Source organism: Micropterus dolomieu, linkage group LG16 (assembly GCF_021292245.1).
Source record: "Micropterus dolomieu isolate WLL.071019.BEF.003 ecotype Adirondacks linkage group LG16, ASM2129224v1, whole genome shotgun sequence".
Taxonomy (NCBI): Eukaryota; Metazoa; Chordata; class Actinopteri; order Centrarchiformes; family Centrarchidae; genus Micropterus; species Micropterus dolomieu.
Genome location: NC_060165.1, coordinates 1,115,373 through 1,143,031, shown reverse-complemented (window position 1 = coordinate 1,143,031; position 27,659 = coordinate 1,115,373). Strand labels below are relative to the sequence as shown.

Here is a 27,659-nt window from a genome sequence, read left to right as displayed (position 1 = left end):
TTTTTTTTTTCCCACAACTAACCGGCTCAGACTTGAGAAGCCCAGTTGCTGTCCTGCCCAAAGCAATGCATGTAAGTGGTCATTCTCTTATGTGATAAGTCAGTTGTGACTTGCATTGAAATCACTTGGACCTGTCATCACTTCATCCTCATTCCCCACTCAGTCCACCCCCCTACCTACCAGGCTTACAGAGCGCAAAGCCAGTCTAACAAATGGAGATCAGTGCCTGGAGATCTGTGACCTGGAGCTTTCCTCAAAAGACCGATCTCATGTAAGAAGCTGCACATTGCCTGAGATGCACCATATGATGAACCCTGTGGTTAAATGTAATCTTGTCTCTGCAGGAGCCACTGCATTTGACTGAAAAAAGGTTTCCTTCACCGCCACTGTACCGTAGGGAGTCAACCAACTCTGTCAGTCTGGAGGAGAAGAGCCGTCCTCAGGTAAATGAGAATTCTTGGCCATGTCAACAGACAAAGCAGTGAAGCTGATGTCAAGTGTCAGAATATTGTGTCCTTGTTCCACAGACACCGGTAACGGAGTCCGGGAAGCAGTCCCCCTGTACTACAGTGGCATCTGGCACCTCCACCCCCCCTCAGGAACAGACTTTCTCTACACCTCCAACTAGGCGAACTCTCACGTCGGCACAGTTTCAGAACATCCAGTCAGTAAGTTCTGTGCTATTAAGGTACAAAATAGTCCCCCCTCTCTTGAACCCCATTCACATCTGGTACTACATAAGATCTGGATACATTCACTTGGTGTTATAAAGTGGTATTTCTTGCGGTTGGATTTGTGCATCCCAGGTCAAGGGAAGCAACACGGAAAAGCAAGGGTCATGGTCAGTTCATCAGAGCCAGTGGAGGAGCTTGCTAGCCTGGCTTCCCCACTTGGTCACATAACCCCTTTCCCTATACATCATAGCTGTCCTAGGGAGCCTCTGAAGCATTCTGCTGTATGGGCTCTGGTTATTTTCCTTTTTTAATGAGAAAGCATCATTAGTATTAGTGTTTTTCCTTATCAGAAATAAATTGACTGTTAATACAGGTAGAAATGGGCTCTCCAGGCGTAGCTTGCTGGTCGTTTTGTTAGATTGTGAACTTGCATATTGGCTTCTCAATGGCATTTTGCGTGACTGCAGACCATGGTCTGCCATGAATCCGCTCAAGAACACAGTAGCCATTTGTGCCACAGTCTGTCACTTTAAAGGTCTCCTATCCACAAACTCCAGATGTAACTGAATGCACTTATCATTTATGTTCAGCCACATTTATGTAACTTATGTACCTGATTGCATCAGTTTTGGTTTTCCCTGGCTACATGGCTGTCTGATCAGCCAAGATGCATGGTATGTTGGGTTCTGGCTCTGATGGCCAGAAAATTTCTGTGCAAATGCTTTCAATTGGGACAGCGTAGGTTTTTACTACAGTTCTGACATGACACTCTTCAACCAGTTGATTTCCCTGTGCTCATCAAGTAAGACAAGTTATTGAAGTGCATACTTTAAAATGCTACAGTGGTAGTTGCACAAAACGGAAAAAATAAAATGTGAGCACAGAAACATAATGAAATCAAGATGATTCTGTTTCCAGATGTTTCCAGAACTACAGTCTGGCTTAACTAGATCTAGATACAATCTGAATCGTCTTTTTCTAGAACAGAATGGGCTTGTACACTTTCAGCTTCTGTGGTGTCCATTTTCATCTCACTTTAGATCTTCAAGGTGAATGGCTCCTTGCCTCAGAACGGGGAGTTGAACTATAAACCAGATTCGTCAGTTTTCGCTGAGCCCAGGTACAGCACTGCCAGTACCCAAACACCACCTGAGTTTGCGCCCTCAGATGACGAACTACAGCCAGGTATGTTGAGCAACCTTTTGTGTTCTTAAACTCTCAACCCACAAGGGCTGAATGGCCAACTGTCAGACCCATTTCATGCTGCATCATCTCTCTAGTGTACCAGTCAGGTTACACGGTGAGTAATGCTGGACAGATCTTCCTGTCCCCTGGCCAGTCGGGTGGAAGCGTTGGTCGACCCAGCCAGTCGTACTACACCAGAGGATCTGCGAGAGGTATGGCACGTGGCGGAAAGGGACTGGCACAAACCTTTCGCTCTTCTGGTTGGCATCGAGGTATCTATCCTCAACTCTCCTTTCCTTTTTGGGTTTTCACCACTCCTGCATTTCTCCTCCTTTTGATGGTCATTTGCAATTACCACCAGTACTGTCTGTGCTATGATGCACTCTAAAATTCTCAGGTGTCGTGAGCATGACCATTTTATGGGAGTGTGATGCTAAGCAAGTGGAGTACTCTTAATATGGTATGTTAGCACGCAGACATATTGAGATAGTTAGCAGCGCAGAGAGCAGGGTTACGGTCAGTGTAAACTCCGGAGGACAGCGGAGACTGGACAGGAGCGGGTCTTTCACCTCCAGCTATGCGGCCGTTGAGCGCCTCAGCTCGCTAACGGCAGCGCCGTCCGGACACTCAGGGACTGATGTCGATGGCAAACCCGTCATAAAAGGCGACATCAACAGGAACGGGTTAGCTCGGATTCAATGTTATTGTTAATCAAAAAACATATGGTCACAATGTCCTGCTCTGGCAACCTGGTTTGGGATGTAAAACGCTTAATTGGATACAACGAGCTAAACACCATCAGGACCAACTATCTAGCGAGTTCAAGGGAGGCATCATGTGCATGACAGACAGGCAGAAGAGAGTTTGTCCAGAGACTTAAACTTGAAGGGACTCTGAATGTACACGATGGCTGTGTCAACACTATATCCTGGAACGACATAGGTGAATATCTCCTGTCGGGGTCAGACGATACCTTTTTGGTTATCTCCAACCCTTACAGCAAAAAGGTCAAGAAGTCCATACGTTCAGGCCATTGGGCAAGATTGGGGCGGCTGTGGCTCAGGAGGTAGAGCGGGTTGGCCGTTAATCGGAACCGGCGGTTCAATCCCCGGCTCCCCCTGGTTGCGTGTCGAAGTGTCCTTGGGCAAGTTACTGTTCCGCCAGTGTTTCCGTTTGAGCACTTAGGCTCAGTGTATGAATGTGTATGACTGGTGAATGCAGATGTAGTGTAAAAGCTAAGTGGTCGAAAAGACTAGAAAGGCACTATACAAGTACGGAGCATTTACATACCATTTAGCTCAAAGCACTGCTGTGCTGTCTGTTCAGGATCAGGTGTTTTAGGGTAATCTTGTCTAGGGTTGGGTATCTTTTAAAATTTTGATACTAGTACCAAAAAGTGATACCAATACTTCAGTACTCCAGAGTTCTTTTTCCTTTAGTGGTGAGTTGCAAACCTCCAAAAACGGTAGTCTATAAAACAAGTAAGGAGTCTGTTTAAACAAGTCAATTAACTACACTAAAAAGTTTAAAGAAGCAAACTGAGGAAAACAGGCTGCACATCCAGCCAATCAAACTACACCTGAAGCAGCTGCAGCCGGAGGGTCCGTGAGGAAAATCAGCTGATCGCTGCTGCGCCACAAGCATTTAATTGATGTGATGGAACACAGCGATCGATCGGTGACAAGTGATGTGAAAAGCAAATAAAAATGTACAGAGAAGTGTCAAATAATACCAGAAGATGAAACCAATGGAAAGCAGAGCCTGTGGTGATAAACTTGCAACAGTGACGAACATGCCTGAGACTACAGCCGAAGGTGAGCGGTTGTTAAAATCACGCAGGCTCCTAAGGGGCGAAAAGGTGTTTGTAGCCAGATTGCAGCCAATAATAAAAAGAAAAAAATACAAAGTATCGATTTTGAAGTATTTGTTTGACTGGAGACTTCGATTCTACTTAATACTGGGCTATTTCGGTCGACACCATAAAGGTATAGCGTAGCAATACCCATCTATAGTCTTGTCACATCCTGGCTAAAGCTTTGGCTGAAATGAATCATTCTGAAACTAAACACTGATTTCTACTCTCCAGGAGCATCCTACATCCCCCAGACTAATTTCAGGGACTCTGGCCCTCTCCTCTATGCTGCTAGAGTAAGTAAATCAATGTATACTTAGTGGCCTTGTTGGCTCTGGGACTTGGAGTATTGGGATTAGTGTGTATATACAATTTATTTCTTGTGGGGTTTTTTTAATGGGTTCGATTACAAATAAGAGACTAGCGGTGAATGTCAAAACATCCAGTCACACAGACAGCCAGGACATCAGGTGTCATGTGACCTCATATACTGACTGTGGGCACTACACCAACATCTTCTCACCACCAATGTCTCATTTTCATGGTTTGTCACAGTTCCTATAGTGCACTGGACTCAATTGCTAGAATCAGGAGTGTGATGCAACAACGTCCCTAAAGTCGCAAATGCTGCTAGCAAATATAGGCACAAGCCAGAAATCGGTATGCTTTTACAGACTTGTGTTAAGTCCAGTGCTGACTTGCTGCTCTGTCTGCAAATGTTTATTGTCCTTCTGGTGTTTTCTCAGGACTCTGGATACCAGCACAGCTACAGACGTGGGGGAGGAAGGCAAAACTCAAGCGGTAAGAACACAAGCTCTAACTCTGAAGTTCCAAACAGTAATCTATTCCTCAGAGCTTTTGCTGCCAACACCTGCTTAAGTTCTTCCTTATCTGTAGAACCACCAAGGGGTCATTTGTACCCCCTCAAGTTCATGACTTGTCCTAAAAGGGCTTTGTTAATCTAGTAATTGAAAGATTTGGAAACATGAGCAGAAGGATGCATTCCAAAGAAGTTCTGGCAGTGCTCCATGAAAGTGTGAATGTATTCCACCTTGTCAATCTGCAATGACACAAAGCTGTTAGAAATACATGAAAATGAACAAGTTACTGCTTCAAGAAAGGAAAAACTTTGATTTGATGTTGCAGCAGGGGGGAAATGACCCCCTGAGACGATGAAGCTGTGTACCTTAGTATATTAAAACGTCAAATCTAAAATAGCTAGCTGCCCTTGCCTTGCATCACTATAGACTAGTAAACAAATCATTCCACATTTGCTTTGTACCAATAAATCATTTCTTGCAGACTAAATCAACGCTTTTCCATAATCCGGTGGTACACAGGATGGTAATATGGATCATGTTAATTGGTGAAGTAATGGGGCAAGCCAAGCAAGCAATAGTGTATTGCAATGGATAACATTAGTGACTGGTCGACGTTAACTGGCAAACCAAGATATCGAACTTAAGCCAACTTTAGCACAAAATTACAATATATTTCACATGCTATGCAGTAATGTCAGTTTACCTGGTGCATAGATAAGATGCTTCCCCACTGTTAGACATCCTCCATTGTGTCCCTGAGCAAGACACTTAACCCCTAGTTGCTCCAGAGGTGTGCGACCTGACATGTATAGCAATTGTAAGTCGCTTTGGATAAAAGCGTCAGCTGAATGAATGTAAATGTCACAGCCTATGTAATGCAATGGATTTTGCAGACAATTTGGCCCAATTTTTATTTGCATAAAAAGCAGCATAGAGGCTGTTACAGGCAACTGAGAAAGCCAGTGACTGGTTCATTCAAAGTGATTGATTTCATTAGCCCCTTTTACAGACAGGAGCTGGAAGGGATAGGTATTAGAACTTTCATACTATTATCAGCCCTACTTATCGGTCTGGTTAATTGAAACTGCTTTTGGTTTCTTATGGAGCATAACGAATGAATTCTTTCAAAGCATATCTGTTAAATTTCAATACCCAGCCTTGGTAGCTGGGGGAGAATAGATGGTCTTTCATGAGTAGAGTGGTGCTTTGCATGCCATCATTACATGGGTACCTATCTACATTTATCTAGCTGACGCTCTCATCCAAAGTAAACTAAAATAACTGCATTCAACAATGTGGATGGGACAGGTCACAGATGGTCAAAATTTTGAGTGGTAGCTGGGCCTTCCTCATAGTGAGGGAGTCATAAAAGAACGTAGTGGACAGGCAGAGGTGTTTGGTTTGTGTCCTAGATGCAGGATGGGCCTGAGCTTCACAGCAAGTTCCAGGGTCTTGAATTGGATTTAAGCAGCCACAGGTAGCAGGAGCAGTGTCGTGTGGGAGAACTTGGGTAGGTTGCATTCTGGATGAGCTGTTGGATGGCACATGCAGGCACACAAAGAGCAAGATGACAAGACCCTGCACCAGAACTTGCACTGCCTCCTGGGTAAGGAACGGATATCTCCCTGATGTAGGTTGTCATCAGTCAGTGTTCCTGAACTGAAAATGTCATACATCTCACCAATGTACTGGGTTGCACGATTCAGGCATATACAACATGAAAGCCCCATGGGAAACATGTAATCAGTTTTGTGATTGGCATCATTTTGATTAGTAACTAATTTCACTTATTTTTCTCAGTAACTCAGATTACAACTATGGATTAACAAATGTAACTAGTTACTCCCAACACTGCTGTCCATAAACTCTATGGAGACTCAATGTAGTACTTGCATTATTTCTTCAATTCTGTTTAGATGAAGTAATTTGGTGCCATATAGCAGAGTAAAAGTGTCTGTCACCTCACTGCACAGCGAGCCGTTAACAGCAGCTTTATGGTCGGCGCAAGCTAGCTGCTGGGTGCTAGTCAACAACATGCCAAACTCCTTGTAGTTTGACCTTCAGGGCATGTCTATCAAGTCAATTTACATACCGCAGCAACGCGCGCACACAGCGGTGCGGAGCAGAATGGCTGTCCATAACTAGCCACTGCGCTGTAGTAATGTTAGAACTACATTTCCACAGAAAGCAACATGAACAGCTGCAGGCGTCCGACACACTACGCTCATTTGTTAGTGAGCTTCAAATGAGGCTTACTGTTCAGTTTGACTGTCACACTGATCACAACGTTAGTCCAACATCAAGAGGGTAATGTACTTTGCTACTGCTTATTGCACCCTGTTATTTTGTAACCTGTTTTCATCTCAACTCTGCAACAGCCTGGAGCGACTCTTCTCAGGTGAGCAGCCCAGATCGGGAGGGAGCGTTTACACTTGTGGACTCGGGTCATGGTGATTCTCTGTCGGTCTCCACCGTGGAGGTCCCTCTCACTCCACACGGCCACCATCACACCACCCTGCTTCCTATGCAACTCTACCCACTCTCCCAGCCGTTACGGATTGCTTTCACTGCCTCTCGCACCGCCAACTTCGCCCCGGGCAACCTGGACCAGCCCATCGTGTTTGACCAGCTGCACAGCAACCTGGGGGAGATGTATGACACCCACATCGGCCGCTTCACCTGCCCCGTCAATGGAACCTACGTATTCATCTTCCACATTCTGAAGCTTGCTATCAACGTGCCACTCTACATTAATCTCATGCGTAACGAGGAGGTGATGGTGTCAGCATATGCCAACGACGGAGCCCCAGATCATGAGACGGCCAGCAACCACGCCATCCTACCTCTCTTCCAAGGAGATCAGGTGTGGCTCCGGCTACATCGTGGTGCCATCTATGGCAGCACCTGGAAGTACAGCACCTTCTCGGGCTTCCTGCTGTACCAGGACTGAACCACCTTCTGTGTGGACTGTTTGCTTTGTAGTAAATGGTGATTAAACTGAAATTTCACTATTGTTAGGCTGCATGCCATTGCTTTTTTTTTTCCCCCCCACCATAAAGTCTACTCATAATGTAAGGTGTATTGGTGGCCAAATGGTATGATCTGTACTCGGCCACAATCTACATTAGAAATGAGGATTGTGACTGCTTGACATACACCAAACGTGCTTAATTCCCCATGAATATGTAGTTCATGATGGTGGTGCTCCCTGTGACTGATACTAGTACAACTGGGCCTTGATACGTCATCCTGTAGTGAATCACCTGTTCAGCCCGCAGGTCACTGATTTCAGTGAGAACTCTTTAAAGCAGTGTTATGAATTTGTGCCTTGTTTTCTGAATGGCTTTGGATGACTGACCAGATGTCAAACAGCTCGTGAATGACTGGCTGATTTATCGGATGAATCATAATTGACTGTCAGCACTCTGCTTGATCCCGGACTACTATGCATTCAGTCTCACCTTGTGGTGTATGACTGTGAAGATGAAGGAAAGATTGTGTTGGTGGTGGGTATGGTGTTGAACACTTAAAACCAAATTGTTGCACTAATGGACTACTTTGGAGAGATGGAAGTGGTCCCTTGATGTGCCTAAATAAAACACGAGCAGTGAAGTTTGGGTGCTTCATCTTGATTTTTGTTATGCCTTTACAATATCAGATGGATTCTGACTACAGTGATGCTAGTTGCTCTGCAGGCTGTACTTGGGCACAGCAGTGCTTTGAGCTAAATGGTATGTCTGCGTGCTAACATACCATATTAAGAGTACTCCACTTGCTTAGCATCACACTTCCATAAAATGGTCATGCTCACGACACCTGAGAATTTTAGAGTGCATCATAGCACACAGTACTGGTGGTAATTGCAAATGACCTTCATCAGACAAGATTTGTCTCTGTACTTGCTGTGTTGGTCCTCTGTGCTGCATTTGATACATCACATCCTAATACAGAGACTGGAACATGCACACACTTGTAACTTCTGTTATGAATTGATTTTATATAAAAATTGTCATGCTAGTAGCGGCTAACGTAGCCTGTAGCGGCGATAAGCAGCATGCTACATTAGCTTTGGTAAGCTCACTACTTTCTCTACACAAATTGATTTCTTTAATTTTCAAATTTGTAGTCTTCACCAACTGATGCTGACTCAATTGACATCACTTGGACATTTATCAGACTTCACGCAGCTCCTGGAGTCACTAAAGGTTTTAAACAACTTCTCACATTCAGAACACCTGTAAATGGACAATTTCATGGTTACCAGTCTAATACTTGTGGAGCCATTTCATTTGGAGCTAAAAATGGCAACATGCTGCTGGTATTACAAACTTTGACTTGGTAGTGCAAATGAGTCAGGATCTCCAATGCCAGAAGGATTCAACCTCTGGGTATCAATTTTAAGGCAATTAATCCAAAATTTGTCACTTGGAAGTGGACTGACATTGCCATGCTGTTTAAAATGATTAAACTGTGTATATTCCCAGTGCACGCTAAAAATCCTTACTAGTATTGGACAGGAGTAACTCTTACATTACAATCAATGTGGTGAAAAGTTGAAACACTCGATGTGTTATCGCTAGAGATGGCAAAAATTGGTTTGCACAAGTCAACAGTTTCTAGAAGTCTAATTCAAATCCTCCTACATCGTCTGGAACCACCAGAGGCATCCCATTGGACTGGACCAATTCAGTAAATCAAAATCTACTTTTATGATGCAGTTTTTTTGACCCTTTCATAGAGGTATTAAATCAATTACCAAATTAAGGTCAAAGTTGATGATCATGGTGTAATTGACTGCATTACATGCAGAAGTGTTTCTAACATTCTGCACTCATCTATGTAAATAAGGACAAACATTAACACCTCAATATAAAGTCATGTTGTACACCACCACCTTTAACTATGAACATATACTTTACACCTTTCTGGTTTGTAAAAAAGAAAAGGTAGACTTGTATAGCAGAGCTGTTGTACTGAATGACATTGATTGTACAGGTGTACCTAATAAGGTGGCCACTAAGTGTATTACTGTGAATTACCATCTGTCACCATGTGACAGGTTTCACACATTAAAGCCATGAGGTGACAACTGAGTCCACTCCATCCCCCTGATGAAGACCATGAGATGCTGGTGAAATAGAGTGGACACTTCAAGTTCAGTTCAAATTCAAGAATCAAGGCAAATGGAACCGAGCCAGTCATTTCATTGCAGACAAGGCCTTTCTGATGAAAAGTGGCATTTTAAAATAAACTACTGCAATTAAATAAAAATAATCTGCAACAAAATCTATTTTTGTGAAAAGAATCAGGATGAAGAACATTTTATATAGGTGAGCTGAGTTTGAGTATTTCACAATTTCATGGTCATATACATTTTGCTGTGTCCATATGAGTATTCATTTCATAAGATCTTCATTTAATGCTAAACACTTTTTTTTTTAGTATTCTTTACTGCAAACCAAGTATAATGACAGATAACAACATACATAGGCCTGTTATATAAGTACCAGGTGGTTAAGTGGTAAAATAAAAATAAGCAGTTCATGCAGTTAAGAAATTTAAAAATATCAAGAGTCATTAAGGCTTTGGGGTTTGAAAAGTTGAATAGTTTGTATGTATTGTTGCATTTTATTCATAATACTTTAAAGGTTTGCTGTAAGAACTAACTTTTCTGAATATGAAATTTTGCTGAGATAATAAAAACATTTTTGATATAATACTGTTTTTGTTCTCCAATCCAGATATCCTAAAAGCCAAACAGCACATATTTGTACAGTAGGCTAATGAAAAGAGCCTGCTGACCACTTGGAGCTCTGGTCTCCATGGGGTCAGTTGCTCCTGCATGTACTGTACATGCACCGGGAGAACACTCCTTGCTAGTCTTAAAAATAGTGCCAGCACTCTGGGGGTTTTTTGATCTGTTGTTTTTTTCTCAGAGATTTATTGAAATTATAAACACAAAACAATCAGGGGTACATGTATAAAAGAGAAAATAAATTAATACAAATAAAAGAAGTCATAACATAAGAAATAAAAAGAGGAAAGTGGATTCAAAATATAATTGGTCTAGTTTGTCTTCTTGTTCCTAATGTTTTTAATCTTGCTATACTGATGCAGTTCTTGGACAAAGTGTCCAAAGTGTGGTTTGGAGTCGGTCCATTTTTTCTTGCGGATGTGGAAATTTCCCAATAATAATTTCTTTCAAAACATATAAGAATGTCTTTTTCCTGAAGTTGAAATGTTTGACCAGTTTTCCTTTTTATATAAAGTTCAACATCTAACCAAAAAAATCTACAGTATATATATACATTGATAAAACAAATGACAAATTGATTCTTCACGTAATTGACAGGAAGTGCAAGAATACTCAATATACAAACGTATTTTTTACCAATACATACAATGTAATGTCTTAAAGGAAACCTCTTTTACTTTGTTGTTAAGACAGAATTTGTCCACAGTTTTCTGCCAATTTATTTCTCCATAAAGTGAAGAAGTATACCTTGTATGTAGTTCCTGATATATTTATTTGAACATTTATTTTTAGTAATGTCAGTTTCTCCAAGGAATATACTAATATTGTATTGGTTTGATCCTTGAGACCTCAATAGCTGAACCTCTAAGAAGTTGCAGCACACTCCTTGGCATCAAAGGCATCAAAAACCACTTTATATTCCTTTGGCATAATGTAGTAATTATTTGGTGAAAAATGATGCTTGTAAATTTAGTTCCAGGCCAACAGAGCTTGTTTATGAAAATAACTTTACAGGTAATTTATCGATTTTTTATAGTCACATTTAGTACAAATTTAATTCCGCCCATTAAATGAAATCCATTTTCAGGGAAGTTGTTCCACCAGCACTCAGGGTGGCAGCAACAGCACCGACCACTGTGTCGACGAAGAAGAGGAGGAAACCCGTAAATTGTATGTTTGCTCTGCTTTACGTCCACCGACAGTTGGTTGCCGGTAAAACGGGGCAGGGCCACTGTTTTTCGTCAAGCTAACGTTAGTCAGAGTGGGACAGAAGGAAAGCCGCGCTGCCTTCAGAGTGAACGCGCCGCCGCTTCTCCAAACGCATTCCTACTGAGGCTCCCGCCGATGAGCTTTTTATTTTGAATGCAGGGGCCGGAAGTTGCGTGTGTAACTCTCGGAACATTGTCCCTATTGTGGCCGCTGAGTGCAGACCCAGAACGCTTGACTGAATATAAGCCAGAAACGGAAGCTAACGCTGTACCGTATGTGACACTAATAACACAGAAGGACCCGCGGAATTAAACACATTACGTTATGGATCCAAACCGGATAATCCAGGCTCTGAAAGGGACTATTGACCCTAATCTGAGGATAGCGGCGGAGACTGAGCTCAATCAGGTGGGTGAGCTAAAGTAGTTTGTTGGGTTTTGTTTGTTTTTGTCGAGGGAGTGTGTGTGTGTGTGTGTGTGTGTGTTTGGGGGGGTAAATCAAGGACCGTTTGGCCCCGAAATGATGCCGGTGTATGTAGAGGAGGGCATGTCGTGTTTTGGTGATCTGGCTCGGCTTCGGCCTGGTGGTTCTCGAGCCCTGGTTTGGGAGTTTATATCAGGCCCCTGATCAGCAGTTTGACTTAACGGTTCCGTGCACGGACTCCGGCGGCTGCGCGAAGAACAATAGGAGTCCGACCTGACAGCCGTCACGGGCCGTCCGGAGCTGCGGCACCGGCCCCACACTAACTTATGCCAGCTCTGAAACACTTCACAGAGCTCTGCTACAGGCGGATTATGGAACCGATAAATATAATAACACCAGCTCAGGCTAAATAAAAACATTAGTGATTGATAAAAATGTGTCTGCTTTACTGAACCATACGTTGGTCCTGGCAGAGTGGACATGTCAGTGAAGAGGTAGAAAATAATCTGAATACATTTATCTCTAAGGTGTCTGTCTACTCACAGGAAGCTAACCTCACATAGCAGTTTGGTTTTTAAATCCATACTCATCAATTTGGATATTTCTTCCATGTCTGCATCATTCAGTTGTACTGTTATGATTTTGATACTGATCCAAATCTTTCTACATGATTGGCTAAAAGCAGTTTACTATGAGCCTTCTCCAGTCCATAAGTCAGCAGGGTGGAAAATATTTGGATTAGTTGTTATTTATTCATGTATGTACTGTTTCTTTATTAGTCTTGGCTTGAAAATGTTCTAATGTAATGGCACCGAAAAAAGAAAAAAACAGGCATATTTCTTTAACAAACACCAAGTGTACCTTTTACATTCTAAAATGTAAAGTACACTTTAGATTTCCAAATCCAGAGAGCATCACCTCTGTCCACATCTGTAAGATCAGTAAATATATGTAAGCTTGAGACCATTTGATCTGTGGCAGTTATTCAACCCCGCTGTAAATTATCAACATTCACATGGTGCATATGTTTGCATGTGATCAAGAATCCCAGTTTTGAATCCTACCCTGGTTTCATATTTGGCATGTACCATGAGAAACCTGGTAAATCATATCTCTGTGTACATGATAACATTATCCAAGTGTCTGAGCCTTTAGATGCATATTGTCTGTTATTTACACTTTTAGGTCTTCCATCTAAAAATATCTTGAGGACACATAAGATGATTTTGAATGTTCAAATATGAAATATAAATGTTCATTTTGTCATACATCATGCATGGATGGAAAAAATGGAAAATATCCCACTGAGTCTGCTCTGTGTGTTTCAGTCCTACAAGATCATCAACTTCGCCCCGACCCTGCTTCAGATCATTGTGTCGGAGCAGGTGGAGTTTCCTGTTCGCCAGGCAGGTGAGACTCTCAACAGTCCATCAAACAATACTGTGTCTCACTGCTCTCTCTTTTAGGTCATTATGTTTTAATACTGTACAGTTTCCATCTCGATTCAATAGTTGTAAAATAATACTCCCACAATTTTAACCGAGGTAACTGTACCATAGAAGGTAGGTTTATTTGTCACAATACAACAGGTTGTAAAGTGAAATTTGTAACTCCCTTCTGCTACAATGCAGAAAACATACATTAATATAAAATCAATTATACAATAGTTGACAGAAATAAACTATTTTCAGTGGAGCAGGGCTGAGGATGAATTTGAGCTTCAAAGTCTGATAACTTCTACACCTCTTCCCAGAAGGCAGCAGGGTGAACAGGCTGTGGCTGGGTGGGTGCTGTCGTTTAGTATCCTTTGGGCTCTGAAGGCTCCTCACCTCACCTCACTGATATCACTGATGCTCGGGAGATGGGTACCAATGATCTTCTGCTGCAGAGCCCTCTGGTCCTGAGCCGTGCACATCCCATGCCAGTTAGTGATGTTTTCAGTCAGGATGCTTTCTACTGCTCCTCTGTTTATATATATAAAAAAAAAAAAAATGGCCTTCTTAAGAAACAAACTTCACAACAGAGTTGATGCAGTCGTGGGTGTACAGCGTGAACAGGAGGGGGCTGAGCACACAGCCCTGGGGGGCTCCGGTGTTGAGCTCTAGAGTGGAGGAGGTGTGTCCACCAATCTGAACTGGGTCTGTTTATGAGGAAGTCCTATATCCAGTTACAGAGTGTGATACTTAAGGCCAGAGTGTTTCATATTAATTTTCAAATTCTCATTGGTCCTGTTCATAATAAGTTGTTTAACAAGCTCAATCTGATGTTTTTTTGACACTCATACATCATGTGTACTATTATTTTGTTCCTTATGTTTACTTATGAATGTCAACAAACCAAGGGACTAGCTCACACTCTGCTTCGGAATGCAGAACTGGATCAAGTAACGCAGACATGGATTTAAAGATTTAGTTTATTTTCTAGTCTGTATAGTGTAATATCATGAAATGCTGAATTAAGCCTTTTTACAGAGGTTGGACACTTTCTTTACTTTCCTGCTTAATGGTGTCCAAATAGGTCTGTTTAAAGTAGACGAGGTATGTTTCATGTTCAAATTTTCAAACATCAACGACATCATATGCTGTAACCTCATTAAAGTATATGTCTGGGGGTATGCTTCTCTGACTCCCTGACTGTGTGTGTGTGTGTAGCGGCCATCTACTTGAAGAACATGGTGAGTCAGTACTGGCAGGACAGGGAGCCGTCTCTGGGTGAGGTTGTCTTTCCATTCAACATCCATGAGAATGACCGGCAGCAGATCAGAGACCACATAGTGGAGGGCATCATCCGTTGTCCAGAGTCCATACGGTACATAGAGTGAAAACGAACACACAATACCCTGTCATTAAGGACATCTGTAATTGTTGCAACTCAGTTTTTACTGTCCCTGTTTAGACAAAGTTATTCACTTTCTGTAATGCATCAGCCTGTTTCTCTCTTTAGACAAGCATCATTAGAACTTGCAGACTGTCTCTGTATTTCAAAATCTAAACTAAACACTTTGCCTCTAAGTAAAGTTTTTTTAACTTCTCCTGAATATTTTCTGTAGGGACACAGTGAATGAATAGCCTTGGTAACTGACTGATTTTGCACTCTCTGTAGCGCTCAGCTGACCATGTGTCTGCGAGCCATCATCAAGCACGACTTCCCCGGCCGCTGGACCGCCATAGTGGACAAGCTCGGCATGTACCTGCAGTCTCAAAACAGCGGCAGCTGGTACGGCAGCCTGCTGGCTCTCTACCAGCTGGTCAAAACATACGAGTGAGTAACTTTTTCATGTTCCTCGGTTCCACCTTACCGCTCTGAACGTCCCTGAGGAGCTATTAGCCCTTACACCACGACTGCACATTATCTTAGTCCCATTGTAAGTATGGTCTAAGGTCTTCTTATCATGGCTTGGAAGCTCATGGGAAACGGGACCCAGGTCTAAAGTAGTTCCTAAAAGATTACATCAGAACTTGTAATGCCAAAATAACTTAAGCACTAAAGGAATAGTTCAACATTTTGGGAAACATGCTTATTTTTTTTCTACCTGGAAGATATCAATCTCACGTCTGTCTAGAGATGGAATCAGGACATGTTTAGCCTAGCTTAGCATAAAGACTGGAAGGAGGGGGGAGCTAAAAAATTACAGCTCTCCAGAGTCTTGTCACAGCTTGTCTCTACAGAGACCTGAACCTGAGCTCACTAACTTTATGTGTCAGCTGGTGTTGGACTGCAAATAACTACTTGGAGGACGGCTGAGATGCTAATGTTAGTCAAGAAATAGTTCTACTGTGTATTAATAGTAGATTGAGTAGTATAGTACTATCTTGGTGCTAGTTATAGTGTGTGTGTGTGTGTGTGTGTGTGTGTATGTGTGTGTGTGTGTGTGTGTGTGTATGTGCACTTCAGGTACAGGAAGGCAGATGAGAGGGAGCCTTTACTGGCTGCCATGCAGATCTTCCTGCCGCGGATTCAGCAGCTAATCAGCCAGCTCCTGGCTGACGCTACCATCTTCTCTGTCCTCATCCAGAAACAGATCCTCAAGATCTTCCACGCCCTTGTACAGGTGTGTGTTTGTGTCTGTGTGTGAACACATGATAAAAGCCAGGAACAGTGACTGCAGGGCAGTGTGTTTGGAAACATCTCAGACTCAAGTCAAATTAAAATGGTTGCTTTAAACAGCATATTGAATGTCAACCGAACTAAATCTCCACAACACCGCCAGGTAAATCTCTCTGTAATCACAGTATCCTGAAGTTTTTAAATCTGGTGTGTGTGGCGATGTTCCCAGACTGGTGAACCGGTAGTGATGTTTTTTATGCCAACCAGCAGTGATGAAGGTGGCAGCTCAGAGTCTATACGTCAGAATTGTCTAATTACTCTCACTGTTAGAAGGGGGAGACAAAAGGTAGGTTTTAAGATAGCTAATGTATCACTTAATTATCATCTCTTATACACAGAGAACATAAAATGAGTTTAGTTACCAGGAAACACTGTGAATGAGCCAGTTTGAAGATGCTGAAGAGATTCTTAAATTAGCGAAACTGTCAAAAAATAAACTTTAACAGTCAAAACCCTAGTAACACTTGCGGTATTAAGGACAACTTTATATGCCAGACCATTTCATCTTGTTGCCTTCATCAGGGACATTATGAATAGCCAGCAGATTACTCTTAAGAAAGCATGAAACTCATAAGAAAATGTATTGTGGAATTCACTCTCAGACGTAAAGGTGAACATCCCTCTTGCTCATGATGGCCATTAATTAAGACTTCAACGGCAAAACAGTTGTAAAAATCCACCAGTAGTGTAGCCTGTGAGAGAACGGGGAATGCTTTTCTCCTTGATGTTGTCAACTGACTCTGTGGTTTTAAATTTTTATTATTTATTTATTTTATTAACACGCACAAGCAAAACTTTTACTGTTTTATTTACTTATTTAAAGAAACGTATGAAATTAATTGTTCTTCTGTAATTTATATGTAGCTTTAGCAATACTGTTATACGTTCATGCCAATAAAGCTGATTTGAATTGACTCAGCACACGCACCACTCTACTGCTCTTCGCCAGGCACAGCTCTCTGTAGCACACTCATGACAAACCATTTCTGTAAAAGTCTTGTGTGTTAGTGTCACTGTGGTAATGATGATAATGATGATGATGATTATAGCATTAACCTCATTGCTGTCCTGCAGTACTCGCTGCCTCTCCAGCTGATCAACAACACAGTGATGACTCAGTGGATGGAAATCCTCCGAGCCATAATGGACAGAGACGTCCCAGCTGTAAGACACATACACACACACACACAATTAAAATGCACAATTCCTTTGTACCTGTCAATGAATTACAGTGAACAAATATATCAGCTGCCACAGTGTGTTAATAAATGTTCTTTACAGAAGCTATTTCAATAAATGAAGTTTTCATGAGGAACTGTTAAAACAAACCAGTAGAAAGAAATATCATTTTGGGTAGTGGAGGTGCTCTTACTGAATGTTTCATCCGGCCCATGGATGGAGAACTGAAAATAACATACATGGATTATGAGGAAAGAGATAGATTTGTTAGGGTCAGCAGGGAGTAACATTTATTTTCACTATAATTAAAGTAACACAGTGACAGAACATATGACAATACTGGTCATGTGTTTCATTCACCTTCTGTAATAAAACCTCAAAAAGCAAAAATCCTATCAGGTGGGGGAACCTGGGACAAACTCTTGAAGTGAAAAAGTTTGAGAACCACTGCTCTAAAGGCTTCAAAATAATGTCCAGCCTGTTTTATTCTTTATCACTTCATCATTTACTAAGAAATCATCTTACACACACACATTTTTTTTTAGGTGTGATTGCTCTTAAATGGTCTAAAATCCTGTCTGAACTGGTAAAACAGTTGGTATGTTGTTATAACAAGAAACTTCCATATGGTATTAAAATAAGAAAAAGATCCATTGCTTGGAGAGACGCTGTCCATACTGTCACATACAACGTGATATGATATAGACATGTGGCAGGGTGTTCTGTTTGTTTGTGCGACTCTGCGTAATCACATTATGTGTGTACTTTGGAATCAGTGATTGTCTAAGTGAAGTCTGGCTGGATGTTCTGTTCTTCTGCTGGATTTACAAGCTCCAAAAACTGAACATAAAGTCTGTTTGTGTGTGTGTGTTAGGAGACGTTGGAGGTTGATGAGGACGACCGTCCTGAGCTGGCCTGGTGGAAGTGTAAGAAGTGGGCTCTACGCATCATCACCAGACTGTTTGAGCGGTGAGTCCAGAGCTGCTCTCGCATCACCAGAAAGTAGATTTGTAATTAGCATAGGGACATTACTAAGTGCTGTGGCCTCGGAGGTAGAGTGGGTTGCCTCTAATCAGAAAATTGGCGGTTCGGTCCTCCGGTTCTCCTCCAGTTAGGATACTGAACCCCAAGTTGAAAGTGTATGAATGTTAATTTCTATTTCTGATGAGCAGCAGATGATTCAATGCCAACTTTTGATACTTGACTCTTTTTTTAAATGCATCATCATCATCGTCAAATATAGGCTTTTAAATACATTCATAAGTGGATGTCATGCTTCAGAGACCGCTCTGGTAAAGTGAAAACCACTTTAGCTGGGAGAAGAAAAGAACCAAAGAGTTACTTAAGATGATTTCTGGACCTTTGAATCTTAACAAAATGATAACTGATGGAGCAGTGCTGACACCTTAGCCTCTGCCATCAGTGTAAGAATGTGTGTGAATGGTGAATGTGAGGTAGTGCTTTGAGTGGTCAGAAGACTAGAAAGGTGCTATTGAAGTACAAACCATTTACCATTCACATGCTTCTGGTCTGAATTACAGGTATGGAAGCCCTGGCAATGTGACAAAGGAGTACTACGAGTTTGCAGACTTTTTCCTGAAGACCTATGCTGTTGGCATACAGCAGGTAAAGAAATTTCACTGAGACCTGAAGATACTGGCTTTTCTATTTCTGGTGTGGGGGTTTGCTCTGTGTGGTGATACGTTTAGCTCTGAAAGGACTGTTGACAGCTGTCAACAGTTGTGAGATGTGAGACGTCATTGATGTCCACGCTTCGTCCACAGCTACATAACACATCCATGCATTTGTTAGTGCAGCAGTTTGCTGGACGTGTACAACCCAGCATGCATTTTGTGTCAATGCAAATTCTACATATCGTCATAGCAACATTAACACATCAAGCTGGTTAAATCTGTTTTATTAATAAACTAATTTATTTAACTTAATTCACATTATTACAAAGTACTGACATGTGTCAGTGTTGTAGTATAGTAAATGTTTTCTCGTGTGCCACTGAAAATGGATTTGCTTTCCCATGCTGGTACTTGTGTCACAGGTTGCCGACCCTGGTCTTGACTTTCTTGGTTACTGTTGCTGTTTTGGTTTCACTGCTGTCCCTCTGTGGGCTGTTTTCTGTCCAGGTCCTGCTGAAGGTGGTGGACCAGCACCGACAGAAGCAGTACATTACTCCTCGCGTCCTGCAGCAGTGCCTCAACTACCTCAACCAGGGCCTGTCTCACTCACTGACCTGGAAACAGATGAAGCCACACATGCAGGTAGGACAGGTTCGAATTCCTTCTGGTTCAGGTTGTGTCAGTTCCCTCTCATCAGGTCAGGGTTTATCCACTGTTGGCGTGTTTCCACTGCAAGAACTTTCCCACGGGACCAAGAACCTTTTGATCATGAAATCAGGATCTTAACCTGCATTTTCACCGAAAGAACCACAGTCACAGAGTCACGCCACAGTAAATAGTTTCAAGCTGGTTTACTGTCCTTCATCCACATACCAAGTATACAAATGAACAAAATGCCATCTCTCACACTCCGAGGTGCTGAAAACAAAGTCACATTAATTCCACTTACCTGACAAGACACCATACAACACCGTAAATGACGCTAGACGAGACAGAGCTGATCTCTTTCTGTAAGGTGGAGTGAGCATGGTGTGACTGGAGCATTATAAAGAGAGTAGTGCAGCTGTCTCAAGTGTATCTCAACTATGATAGTTTACAACATCAGAAGTACTCAACAGTAGGAGTATTAACAGTATGTGAACAGTTTGGAAGAGCTGTAACATGAACATTTCTATTGAATTGAAAAAATAGAAAAAGGTTTATGCTGTTATGGCACTTCACACTGTTTACATACTTCGGCTACTGTTAAGTTCTAAGAAGAGCATCGGCCTGTGTGTGTGAGAATTGTCATTAATTAATCTGTTAGTGGTCTAATTTGGCTAATCTTCTCAGTTCTTCTTATGTGGTGGAAACGCAAACAGGATTGTGCAAAGGGGACTTTTAGTTCCTTGTTTAGCAAAACCATATGAGTTCATATTACATGGTTAAAATGTGTGTTTTGATGATGTTTGGGCTTATTAACAGTGCCCTGTTGAGTTTGCTTTCAGTGAGATCAGGACAGAGAGGACACTGCTCTTACTGAGAAAACAAAATCCATCAGTATCCTCTCTAAACAGCTGTTCTATTGTGTGTTACACTGCTCTCCTTGTATTAATTTTTATTTTAAGCCACTGTCATATCCCTCCTTTTGAGCACCTTCATCTCCTACAGGTCATATGCCAGGAGGTCATCTTCCCTCTCATGTGTTACAAAGAAGAGGATGAGAAGCTCTGGCAGGAAGACCCCTATGAGTACATACGCATGAAGTTCAGTGAGTACTCAAACTTTGGCAGAGGTGGCCCAAAGTTTAGAGAAGCGAGCTTGTGACCGGGATGCCGCCGGTTCAATCCCCGGACCGGCAGGATAAAATCTGGTTGTGGAAAGTAAACCAAGCAGTGCTTGCCCTCCCTCATTTACAACCATTGAGGTGCCCTTGAGCAAGGCCCATAACCTTAGCTGCTTAGTGGTCAGCAGACCAGGCTGCGGTTGTACTGGGCAGCTTCCAGGTGTGAATGTGTAAGAGTGTGAATGAGATCAGGGCTTCCTGGAAAAAGAGAGGCTTCCTCTCAGTGAAGCTCCCCTGAATAAATAAAGGTTAAAAAAAGAAATAAACACTCCAGTGTGATATTATACTTGATTACTCAAACTTCACATTTGACACTGGAAATCACTCAGCAAGCTGACAGCCAGATCTGGCGTACTACTTTTGATGATGACTGTCTGATTCATGGCATTTGGTTGCAGATATGTTCTATTATGTGCAATAAAGGATTAGAGTACAGGAAAACTTACAGAAAGTGAATGGGCTTTTGTTTATGAAGTAAACCTTGTAGTGACCTTTCAGCTGCACAATTGCCGTTGTATTGGCTGGTGGATGAAGGATGTCCGCCATGTTTCTGAACATGTTTTTTGATTCCATTTTTGTATAAGTCAGTGTGGGTTTTGTCTCTGTTGCAGACCTCTATGATGACCACGCCCTACCAGCCACTGCTGCCCAGAGCCTCCTGTGTAAAGCTGCCCGCAAGAGGAAAGAGGTGAGCCGGAATATTTTAGAAATGATGCAGAGGAGCTGAGTACATTTATTCAACTACAGCACCTTATATGGACTTTATACTTTTACTCTACCACATTGGTCTGATGACTGAGGTTACTGGTGGGTTTTTTGGCTTTTGACGCCAATCTTCTTCACTTTCCATGCTTATTCCTCTATATTTTAAATTCAAGCTGCACTAATCAGTATTTTTTATATTAACAATGGATCAAATGACTCTGTATAATGTGAAAGGTGAAATTTCACACACCTCAGCTCCATACAGTTTCTCTTTTGGCTTCTCTGTCTGCAAACGACACTCAAAATCAGAATCAGCTTTATTTGCCAGGTATTTGTGCACATATGAGGAATTTGACTCTGGATTGTACATTGTTCACGATGTGCTTACTCATACAATAATACAATAATAAAGTCGGACACAGACTACAGTCGAGAGAACACATATAATATGAACAGTATGAACAGCTCTGAAATAGAGAATGATGAATAAATAATAAGTGTTAGCCAGTAAACAGGTGGCTGATTAGAGACAGAGTTACTGGGTTATTGCACAAGAATTTTTCCTGACACTGTGAGTCAGAAATCAGCTGTTCATCAGAGTGATGGCTTGTGGGAAGAAACTGTTCTTGAGTCTGTTGGTTTTGGCGTACAGTGCTCTGTAGCGCGTACCAGAGGGGAGGAGCTGGAACAAGTTGTGTCCGGGGTGAGATGGATCTGCAGTATAAATGTATAAGTCCTGAATGGAGGGCTGGTTGGCACCGATGATCTTTTCTGCAGTCCTGACTGTCCGTTGAAGTCTGCTCCTGTCCTTTTTGGTGGCAGATCCAAACCAGACAGTGTTGGAGGTGCAGAGAACAGACTGGATGATGGCTGTGTAGAACTGGATCAGCAGCTCCTTAGGCAGGTTGAGCTTTCTGAGCTGACGCAGGAAGTACATCCTCTGCTGGGCCTTCTTGATGATGGTGTCAGTGTTGGACTCCCACTTAAGGTCCTGGGATATAGTGGAACCCACAAACCTGAAGGATTCCACAGCAGACAAAGGGCTGTTGAGTATGGTGATTGGGGCAGAGTGGGGGGTCTCCTCCTGAAGTCCACAATCATCTCCACAGTTTTGAGCGTGTTAAGCTCCAGGATGTTATGGCCGCACCAGAGAGCCAGCTGAGAGCCATCTGTAGGCTGACTCATCACCGTCCTGGATGAGGCAGATGACGTGTCATCAGCAAGTTTGACAGATGGATCTCTTGAGGTGCAGTTGTTGGTGTAGAGGGAGAAGAGCAGTGGGGAGAGCACACACCCCTGGGGGGCGCCAGTGCTGATAGTCCGGGTGCTGGATGTGATGTTTCCCAGCCTCACCTGCTGACTCCTGTCACTCAGGAAGTCTGTGATCCACAGACAGGTGGAGGCTGGCACAGTGAGCTGGGTGAGTTTGGTGCTGAGGATGTCCGGGATGATGGTGTTGAACGCCGAGTCCACGAACAGGATCCTAGCATATGTCCCTGGAGAGTCGAGGTGTTGCAGGATGTGATGCAGTCCCAAGTTAACAGCATCATCCACTGACCTGTTAGCCCTGTAGGCAAACTGCAGGGGGTCCAGCAGGGGGCCTGTAATGTCCTTCAGGTGGGCCAACACCAGTCTTTCAAAGGACTTCATGACTACAGATATCAGGGCGACAGGCCTGTAGTCATTTAATCCAGAGATGGAGGGTTTTTTGGGGACCGGGATGATTGTGGAGCGTTTGAAGCAGGAGGGAACTTCACACAGCTCCAGTGATCTGTTGAAGATCTGTGTCAAGATGGGGGCCAGCTGGTCTGCACAGATTTTCAGGCAGGATGGAGACACACCGTCTGGGCCAGGAGCCTTCCTGATCTTCTGCCTCTGGAAGAGCTGGCTCACATCTGTTTCCAGCAGTAGTGTGCAGCTGTACCATAAAAGCTCTAATACGTGTGCACTCCAAATTTAGCTTCTAGCATGATCTCGTTCTAACAAATGAAAGACAGTGGAAACACGCTGTTAAAATACTTAGTTAATGTTACCGTAATTACCTCAAATGAATGTTGTTCTCGAGTCGGATGTCAAAGTATGTGAGCGTGCGAGCAGCGGCGCCAAACACAACATTCTAAGTCTTTAATGTTAACATATTTTCGGTTCATTTTGAAACTATGGCGGAACAAAACAGACTGTGGTGGGTCACCATAGCCTTGTTAATTAATGGGAAACACTGAACCCATTGAATGCTCTCTGCCAAGCTTATCACAGGAGGCTAACAGCAGGTGGTGAGGATCCTTCATGATGCTATAGGCTCTGGTTCTGCACCTAGTGATGTGTCCTGCAGGAAGTGGAGCTGTTGCCAAACCAGGCAGGATGCTCTGTACAGCTCCAGAGTAGATGGACTGAAGGATCCTCACAGAGACTCCTCAGAACTCCTAACGCTTTCCTCAGCAGCGTGAGTGGGTATACGTGCTGCCTTGCATTTCTCAGCAGAGTGTCTGTTGTCCATGTCAGACCCTCTGTCATGTGGATCCCAGGTATATGAAATTGCTCACTCTCTCCACAGTAGTCCTATTAAATCTCAGTGGAGTGTACGTCCTCTGTTGTTGTCTTCTCCACAATCAGCTTTGGAGACATTCATGAGCAGGAGTGACCGGTCAGCCTCTTCCTCCAAGTAGGCCTTCTCATCACTGTCGGAGATCTGGCCCACCTCCACTGTGTCAGCCACACAGTCATGTGTACAGGGAGTACAGCAGGGGACTGGGGGGGCAGTGCTCAGGGTGAGGGAGTTTGAGGTATGGCTACCCACCTTGACCACATTGGGCCTGGCAGTCTGGAAGTCCAAGATCCGGCACAAGGGGGTGTTCAGTCCCAGTTCAATCAGTTTTAAAAGCTGAACTGAAATCGACGAACAGCAGTCTCACGTGCCCCCCCCCTTCTGGCTGTGAAGATGAGAGAGAGTGGTGTGCAGAACCTGGGAGGCAACATCATCTGTGGATCTGTTTGGCCGGCATGCAAACTGCAGCGGGTCCATGGTACGAAGGAGGAAGGAGCAGATATACTCCTTGACCGAGCATATCATGATCGCTGAGGTGAGGTCGGTAGTGCAGAGACAATAGCACGGACATGGCCAGGGAGAGGTTGAATATTGTGGTGAACACTGGAGCTAGCTGATTAGCACGGGACCGTATTCGCCCAGATACCATCTGGGCCTGCAGCGTTCCTGGTGAAGCCCTCCTCATGTTGTACTCTGTCACAGAGAGGGTGCTCCCCCCCAGCATCTGGACTCCAGCCGCAAGTAACGGAGCTGCGTTTTATAATGTGGGACTCCATTGCGGCAATGAAACTTTATGTTTCTGAGTGCTTTTGCTGTCCCTGCAGTTCAGGTCTTTATCTTTTGAAGGCATTCAGCCAAACAGTACAACAGCTTTAATTTCTGCATAAATCTTTTCTACACATAAATTCTGTCCTGTCCTCTTGGCAGGTTCTTCCGCAGATGATGGAGTTCTGCCACCAGATACTGATGGACCCCTCTGCTGACCCCCGCAGGAAGGACGGAGCACTACATTGCATCGGAGCTCTGGCTGAACTCTTACTGAAGGTACATCCACAGGGACTTTTCTTTTCCTGTAAAACACATCAGAAAGAGCCTTTAAAGTGTAATGCTGCTGTGGTGTTTTAATTCTCTCTGGGCTGTGCTGTGTGTATGCATGTATCATCTTACAGAAGCGGATGTACAGGGAGCAGATGGAGCTGATGCTGCAAAACTATGTCTTCCCTCTGCTCAACTCCCCTATGGGTTACCTGCGAGCCAGGGTGAGTGACTCTTCGCAGTTTCACTACTGTGCAGTGGGTATAAATACTTTACATCACTTTAATTTTATAGAACCACAGTTAAAAGTCTGACCTCTGAATTGTTAGTAAAAGTGACAAAATGGACATTAATTAAAAAATTCCCCATTTACACCTGCAGTTAAAACCTGATCTGTATCTGGAAAGTCATCCAGATAATGAACAATCTGATCTTGCCTTTGTGTTTACACCTGGTATTTTTGATGCTTTCTTGTTCTCCTCATTGAGATCGGATCTCTGTCCTCCAGAGCAAAACGTCCGCGTGAGTTATTTGAGGTGGCAACAAATCTGCCCCAGACTCCCTTTAAAAAAATCACATTGTTTTGTGAGTAATTTTGTTAGGGGAAACTTTATAAACTGGAAACGCTGTCTACGGCAATTTCTTAATTATTTGTCCCCTCTTGTAAATTTGGTGAATGTAACACATGAAGTTATTCCTTTCCTTGTATAAAAATATGGTGTGAGTTTGTCCCGGTGTGTTGTAGGAAACCGTCTGTCACTAGTTAAATGATATGCCTTGTTAACAGCAGATCAGCTGCACAGATGAGCGCAACGCACATGTCGCACACACAGTTATCTTGCAGTATGTCATTTTTCAAGCAGTTCTGTTGAATAACGCATCTTTCGGTGCTGTCATGACACAGAATAAACTCATTATCAGTCATTAGAGGTGTGCTCTTTCAACCCTCTGTCTTGCTGGATTTTATGTTAGCTAAAACCATCTGTAGGCTATAATGTTATGCTGTGTGTGGATGCCAGAATGTTGTAGGTTGTGGATTGTGTTTACAGCTACCTTAGATCTGAACACAATGCGAGCCAGACTACTTCTAGATGTGCTCAGGTAGATTTTATCACATTCCGACGCATTTACAGCTTTTTTCCTGATCAGAGAAGGGGGTTCAGAGGGCCGAGGTTTAATAGTTACTGTTAAACGTAATGCCAAACGTCCAGTGAGGGTGCTCTTGAGCACCACCATGAGCCCTTGGTGCACCGCTTGGTTAACCTGCATCTACTGTGCGTGAAATAATTGTCAACATGGAGCATTTTGTTGAATTTGCATGTGTCGTTTTGTTGCTTTGTCTGTTATTTCTTTTTATTTATTTCTTTTCCTCTGGCTCTCCTCCCTACATTCCTGTTGGTTGGTTGGTCCATTCAGTCTGAACTACAAAACAACTGTAATCCACACTGACACCTGGTGGGGTGTCACTGACAGCAGCAGGGGACACTTGCTGTAGTGGTTTCAGGGGTGTAAAAACACTGTGGAGGCACTTAGATGAAAAATGTCTTGGTTTTGCATTAATTTGTGCTTCTCTGCTGTGTTTTGGCAGTCGTGCTGGGTGCTCCACTGCTTCAGCCCACTGCGTTTCCACGATGAGCTGGTGCTGAGGAACGCTGTCGAGTTGGTCAAACAGGATCTGATCGAAGACAAAGAGATGCCCGTCAAGGTGGAAGCTGCGATCGCTCTGCAGACGCTGGTCAGCAACCAGGAACAAGGTTTGTGGAGGAATGTGGATGTTAACAATGATTTGAAGTTGCTGTACGATTCTGAGTAGAAAACTGGTTAAATGATTCCAAAAGAGTATATGAGATATAAAAAGAATATGAGGGCTAATGCTAATGAAAAACCTTCAAAATATGAACATGAAATACTGTGAAAAGACGGAGGATTTTACACACACATGCTCTGTGTATAAAAAAAAAAAAAAAAAAAAAAAAAAAATATGTGTAGCCAAGCTGTACATCAGGCCGTACATCCGGCCGGTCATGCAGGAGCTGCTGCATGTGGTGAAAGAGACAGAGAACGATGACCTGACCAACGTCATTCAGAAAATGATCTGCGAGTACAACCAGGAGGTGGCCACCATTGCTGTGGACATGACGCAGAACCTGGTAGGAACATAACATGCACATTTCTTGTATTCTAAAAATAAATATTGTCATGTATGACAAAGCCCTAAATAGTCTTCATTTGCAGGAGCTCTGTGATATTCTACCTCGGTGTCTTGATGTCTCAGTCAGAAGATATAATGTACTGTTATCCTGCGTGTGTGTGTGTGTGTGTGTGTGTTGTCGGGGGTGTGGCAGGCGGAGATCTTCACCAGGGTCCTGCAGAGTGAGGAGTATGAGGAGAATGAGGACAAGACTGTCATGGCCCTGGGCATCCTCAGTACCATCGACACCATCCTCACTGTCATGGAGGACCACAAGGAGGTCACACACACACACACACACACACACACACACACACACACACACACACACACACACACGCATATATATATATAAAAACATGCTGTCACAGTATTGTAATGTGATATTTGATACTATATATTTTCATTCTATCTCTCAGATCACTCAGCAGCTGGAGGGAATCTGTTTGCAAGTGATTGGCCTGGTCTTGCAGAAGCCCATCATAGGTATGGCAGGTGTGTGTGCGCGGGCAGGCCAGG

At 43.1% G+C, this 27,659-nt stretch overlaps 2 protein-coding genes across 8 annotated transcripts in view; both read left to right on the top strand.

Annotated features, from left to right (window-relative positions):
* caprin2 (caprin family member 2) overlaps positions 1–8,144 on the top strand; it is a 34,659-nt gene extending 26,515 nt beyond the window's left edge. For 2 of the 3 annotated variants that reach the window (XM_046072244.1, XM_046072243.1), the window contains exons 17-21: positions 1,715–1,859; positions 1,955–2,131; positions 3,946–4,007; positions 4,458–4,512; positions 6,911–8,144. In XM_046072244.1, the coding sequence (XP_045928200.1) occupies positions 1,715–1,859; positions 1,955–2,131; positions 3,946–4,007; positions 4,458–4,512; positions 6,911–7,482 (1,011 nt within the window). In that variant the 3' untranslated portion in view covers positions 7,483–8,144. The remainder of the gene's footprint in view (positions 1–1,714; positions 1,860–1,954; positions 2,132–3,945; positions 4,008–4,457; positions 4,513–6,910) is intronic. The other variant, XM_046072245.1, reaches the window with a different exon arrangement.
* Positions 8,145–11,502: 3,358 nt separating this feature from the next.
* The window catches only part of ipo8 (importin 8), a 67,094-nt gene continuing 50,937 nt past the window's right edge, over positions 11,503–27,659 (top strand). The window contains exons 1-17 of one of the 5 annotated variants that reach the window (XM_046071871.1): positions 11,504–11,904; positions 13,248–13,329; positions 14,571–14,727; positions 15,022–15,180; positions 15,814–15,970; positions 17,101–17,190; positions 18,080–18,174; positions 18,747–18,831; positions 19,347–19,481; positions 20,490–20,589; positions 21,276–21,352; positions 24,842–24,958; positions 25,084–25,173; positions 26,538–26,703; positions 26,939–27,099; positions 27,295–27,420; positions 27,560–27,626. In XM_046071871.1, coding sequence (XP_045927827.1) covers positions 11,821–11,904; positions 13,248–13,329; positions 14,571–14,727; positions 15,022–15,180; positions 15,814–15,970; positions 17,101–17,190; positions 18,080–18,174; positions 18,747–18,831; positions 19,347–19,481; positions 20,490–20,589; positions 21,276–21,352; positions 24,842–24,958; positions 25,084–25,173; positions 26,538–26,703; positions 26,939–27,099; positions 27,295–27,420; positions 27,560–27,626 — 1,948 coding nt within the window. In that variant the 5' untranslated portion in view covers positions 11,504–11,820. Of the gene's footprint in view, positions 11,905–13,247; positions 13,330–14,289; positions 14,457–14,570; positions 14,728–15,021; positions 15,181–15,813; positions 15,971–17,100; positions 17,191–18,079; positions 18,175–18,746; positions 18,832–19,346; positions 19,482–20,489; positions 20,590–21,275; positions 21,353–24,841; positions 24,959–25,083; positions 25,174–26,537; positions 26,704–26,938; positions 27,100–27,294; positions 27,421–27,559; positions 27,636–27,659 lie in introns of those variants that run through there. The other 4 variants (XM_046071869.1, XM_046071870.1, XM_046071872.1 and 1 more) reach the window with 4 other exon arrangements.